Raw genomic sequence first — 2,988 nt, 5'->3', positions numbered from 1 at the left:
ATGTATTATAAGGGAGTTTACCATCTATTCTACCAATTCAATCCATATGGTGCGGTGTGGGGAAACATATCATGGGCTCATTCAATATCATTCGATCTTGTTGATTGGGTTTATCTTGAACCTGCCATTAACCCATCACAGCCTTTTGACATCAATGGTTGCTGGTCGGGTTCAACTACCTTTCTTCCAGGGGAAAAACCTGCCATTTTGTACACTGGTGAGGACCTAAAAAACCGTCAAGTTCTAAATCCGGCAATGCCCAAGAATGTTTCTGACCCGTTGCTAAGAGAATGAGTGCCGCGTGGCCTTTCCGCTCCCCTCTCTTTGCCACGCCTTGATGCTTCCGTCGGCCGAACCAGTGAAGACCAGGCCACCACAGAGTTGACGACGTCGTTTATATTGAGAAGCTCCATAAAGGAACCCCACCTGAGCTTTCCATGTCATCTGGCCAGTCCACGCCTTCTTATCTCACCCAGGTCCGTCGAAGCCGGTCGGTGCACACTCCACGCCGAGTCGGCCAAGTTAAGACACGTAGAGGTTCCCCTAAGTGCCAAAGCCGCCACGTCATGTGCCCGCGCCGCCATCTCTGCACTCGGGTACGTCCCAAGCCATATCCTCTTCTTCTCATTGGGTTTGGGCATTTCAGAGACCCACTTGTTCTTTTTCCTCCTCCTAATGCCGCGATAAAATGGTTGCCTCGTCTCCTTGAATTTCTTCTTGCCTGCGCGCCTCTTGGGCATGCTGGAATCTAGGAGAACTACTTCTTCGTCCGAGCGAGCAGAGGTGCCGGCAAACGAAGAAGTACTATCCAGCTTCTTGGAGGCAGACCCAAATGGATGAGGGCCCGAGTATCGGCTGAAGATATACATCTGAAGAAAAGTTGTCGGAGACCGGCCGGGAATGATTGTTCCGAGGAGAAGAAAAGTTGTTGAAAAACAAGAATCAAAACAATGAGAGGAATTTCAAACAAAGGAGAGGGGCATTTTCGGGTTTTTAAGCTAAAAGAGTCACATGCCGTGCATGTGACTCACTTTTCATCCACTTAAACGGGACAAATTGACGGAGGGGACCAAAAAACAAGCAGTTGGTAATTTGGGGGGCCGAAATCCAAACTTTGGTAGTTTGGGGTGCCATCCGGAGAATCGATGGTAGTTAAGGAGGCTAAATTGTATTTTTTCCTAATAAATTTATGATTGAATGAGGACATATGTGATCATGTGGTTAGCCCTAGAGCGTTTTTTTTACTATCATCGTCATATATATAATATATATATATATATATATATATATATATATATATATATATATATATATATATATATATATATATATATATATATAGATATATTTTCAAATTTTTGCTCATTCTGTTTGGTAATGTATATCTGAAATTTTTTGTATAGTTGAATTTTTCGTTTTTTGGTTGGTGTACAGAGTAAAAGTGCACAAAACTCCCCATTAGTGTTTTGTTGTTCATATTTTCTCTCTATCTGCTTGACCTCGTACTTGAGCGCTTGGGCTCCATATGGAGACCATCTCACATATGTTGGGTAGAGTAATATCATAGAGTAAGTTATCATGGACAAATGCAAAAGGTTCATTTACAGAATCTTGCGCACGTACAAGTGCTGCGTGCACATTCTTCCCGGAGGTTGGGATCCACTGTGGTCTCGACCAACTCACCAACTGTGCGAGGGGTGGCGGAAACAATCATGATTTACTAAAAGAAATGTCTAAATTCTAATGAACATGTACTTCACACAGAGAGAGAGAGAGACAGAGGGAATATTTGAAATCTTTCTATTTTATCCACTAGTCCGTGAATCTGCAGGCTCTTTTAAAAGGAGTCCTTAGCAATAGAAAAATAGGATTGAAAATCACACGGTGCTACAACTATCAGGGAATCAAAGTAATAAATAAATAAATTAAGCTTTTACATCTCACCAACAATGATGCCCCGCCTGCCATCCAATACGACAAAGCCGCTTATTCTTTTGATTTTTAGCAGCAAAATTAGTTGGAGTTATCCTTGATGAGATCGAATATACAACTATTTTACCGGCTCAATAATAGTGCCGTTTGGCAACCCCTCTCATCTTTTCATTTCTTTCAACAAAAAATAGTCACTTTAAAACATTTTTAATTTTTTTTTTAAAAAAAAAAAAAAATTTTGTCTCATATTAATAATTTTTTTTATTATTTAAATAAAAAAAAATTTCTACAATAATTTTTTATTTTCACTTTTATATATAAATTATTTCTACTTATAGCAGATCAATTACCTTTTCCAACTACTAAAAACAAAATACCCTACTTACCTGAGAGGAGGGGGTCACCATTAAATATTATTAAGTCACACAATATATTATAATTAGATTTAATATCAATAGTAATAGTAGGAAGTAATTAATGTAATATTTACTTATAAAAAAAAAAGGTGATTAATATGATATAAAGTAAAAAAAAAAAAATTGTATAAAAAAATAAAAAAGAAATAAAATTAGTATTTTAATAATAAAAAAAATTATTAATATTTTAAAATTTAATTATTTTTTGAAAAAGTAAAAATAGCGGATCGCTTACCAAACATAAATTGTTAAGTTGAACTGAGTCAACTAACGTCCTATCTTCTTTTTATATATATAGATAATTAATGTCTTATCTTATTATTCTGACTTGGTTCCACGATCGAATCATCATTATCATCTTCAGTTGAGAAGAAATTGAGAGGAATAGGTCTTCTATACATAAGGGATATTTTTGTAATTTTATATTATATGATATTATAAAAATATCCTAGTGTATAAAGGGAGCCCGTCCCCTGCCCTCCTCTTTTAACTAAAAAACAATTTTTTTATTAGAAAGTGACTTCTAAGGGACATCAGAAGTCACTTTCTTAATTTTTTTTTAAAAAAATTATTTTTTTATTAAAAACCCCTACCATAATTTCCCTATAAGATATATATATAGTGTGTCTGCAAAAACAAA

The 2,988-nt window shown here is 36.1% G+C and overlaps 1 protein-coding gene across 1 annotated transcript; it reads right to left on the bottom strand.

The window, feature by feature from the left end:
* Positions 1–440: 440 nt before the first annotated feature.
* LOC133865662 (dehydration-responsive element-binding protein 1D-like) lies at positions 441–869 on the bottom strand. Its single transcript, XM_062302084.1, has one exon. It carries the CDS (start codon positions 867–869, stop codon positions 441–443), a length of 429 nt encoding a protein of 142 aa, XP_062158068.1.
* Positions 870–2,988: the final 2,119 nt, after the last annotated feature.

Source organism: Alnus glutinosa, chromosome 4 (genome assembly GCF_958979055.1).
Source record: "Alnus glutinosa chromosome 4, dhAlnGlut1.1, whole genome shotgun sequence".
Taxonomy (NCBI): domain Eukaryota; kingdom Viridiplantae; phylum Streptophyta; class Magnoliopsida; order Fagales; family Betulaceae; genus Alnus; species Alnus glutinosa.
Note: the sequence above shows the minus strand (reverse complement) of the source record. Positions and strands in the feature narration are given on the sequence as shown.